At 64.5% G+C, this 1499-nt stretch overlaps 1 protein-coding gene across 1 annotated transcript; it reads left to right on the forward strand.

Moving 5' to 3' along the window:
• Window positions 1-477: 477 nt before the first annotated feature.
• On the forward strand, window positions 478-900 carry BXZ73DRAFT_101464 (uncharacterized protein; the record flags this gene model as incomplete). The annotated part of the gene is made up of 2 exons (XM_048014915.1): window positions 478-492; window positions 559-900. The coding sequence occupies 2 exons, from the start codon at window positions 478-480 to the stop codon at window positions 898-900; spliced, it is 357 nt and encodes a 118-aa protein (XP_047877896.1).
• Window positions 901-1499: the final 599 nt, after the last annotated feature.

Raw genomic sequence — 1499 nt, forward strand, 5'->3', positions numbered from 1 at the left:
TGTGGTTTCGAAACGTGCTCCGCGCCGTTTGCGACACGGTGGGACGGGCAGAGGGCTTTCGTCCGTCTGAACAAAGAAATTGGTGTGGAGCGTGGCAGACCAGACGGGCACGCGCGAGGTCGGCGCGGATGTGCAAGACTTGGCAGGCGGCCGGCGGGGCACAGAGGGAGTGGGTCGAAGGGGTGAACGTAGGGGCAGGCGGACAAGGCGTGCGACGGGCGGGGCGGGGAGACGAGAGAGGACACGGGGCGGGCGCCTGAGTAAGTGTGGCCTCCGCCCAGATCTGGTTAGCGTCCTGGTCAGATCTTGGGCTCGCTAGCCTCTTTCCGGCGTCGATTGCCATCGGCTGGTATTGGTTATTTATTTAGAATTCCCTTTCCCCCTTGCCAACCCCAATCCGCATTATGCAGGCGCAACCAGGCCGACCTACCGCTTTGGGACGCCATTCAAGTGGACGCCCCTCCTTGTTGCCGGACTATGCGGATGCTGGTCGTCGGACATGCATAAAAGCTCCTCCACTCCTCCGTCTCCCCTCACCAACCCGCTCCCCGCACTCAGCCCTCCCGAGCACTTCTCCTCCACCGCTTCCGAGCTCTCTCAACCACTCAACTCACCTCCCTCGCCACCTCCACCTCAGCCCTCGCGTCTTCCTCCGCGACCAACCCAACCACCAACCACCCCACCTTCACCTCCACCCTCCTCATCATGCACGCCTCGTCGTCTTCCTCCTCCGCGGCCCACACCTGCCAGCGCTCCGCGCCGTCTTCCACTGTCGCGATCGCGTCCACCCCCGTCTCCTGCGCGGTCGTCTCGGAGCCCGCCCCCGCGAACGCGGGCTCGCCCCAGTGCTGCCACTGCGGCTGGCGCGGCGCTCACGCCCCGACGTGCCCCTTCAAGTAAACGGTGCCCCGATCCTGTATCCATAGTGCTCTCGCAGCTGACCTATGTGAGTACCTCCTCCGTTCCTCCGCGCCCCACCTCCGCGCGTCTACCCCCAGCCACCGGCTACACACGCGTCATGCCCCCTCCTTTTCCCCCCCGCGTCCCCCCATCGCCCTCCCCTCCCCTCGCGCCGCCCCCGCCCCGCCTCGCAGCGTCTGCACACAGCATGCTGACGCGCCCCCCTCCTCGCAGCTGTCTCTTCATAATCGACCCATGCTCTCACCGTTCTCCCCTGCAAGTTGTATCACCACCGCACAGCACGTCCCGAGCTTCACGCTCTCCTATTCGTATTCGGTCCCGTATTCGAGCATCCCCACGGACGGAGTTGTTGTACGAGAAGCCGCCTCACCCCCTAATATTGTCGAGCGGAGAGAGAGTAGAAGGAGGAGGGGCCGCCGCGTGCGGTGCCCCACGGAGGGCGGAGGATCTGCCGCTATCGCTTGTACATATTCCCCCCATCATCGCTCTCTGTATCGTCGCACGCACACTGCAGTACTCTGAATATCCCGTTACCCCCCATCTTCTCTCTCTTGCGCGAGCCCGTCCGACGACTGCGA

Source organism: Epithele typhae, assembly GCF_022376455.1.
Source record: "Epithele typhae strain CBS 203.58 chromosome Unknown BXZ73scaffold_24, whole genome shotgun sequence".
In the NCBI taxonomy this organism is placed as follows: Eukaryota; Fungi; Basidiomycota; class Agaricomycetes; order Polyporales; family Epitheliaceae; genus Epithele; species Epithele typhae.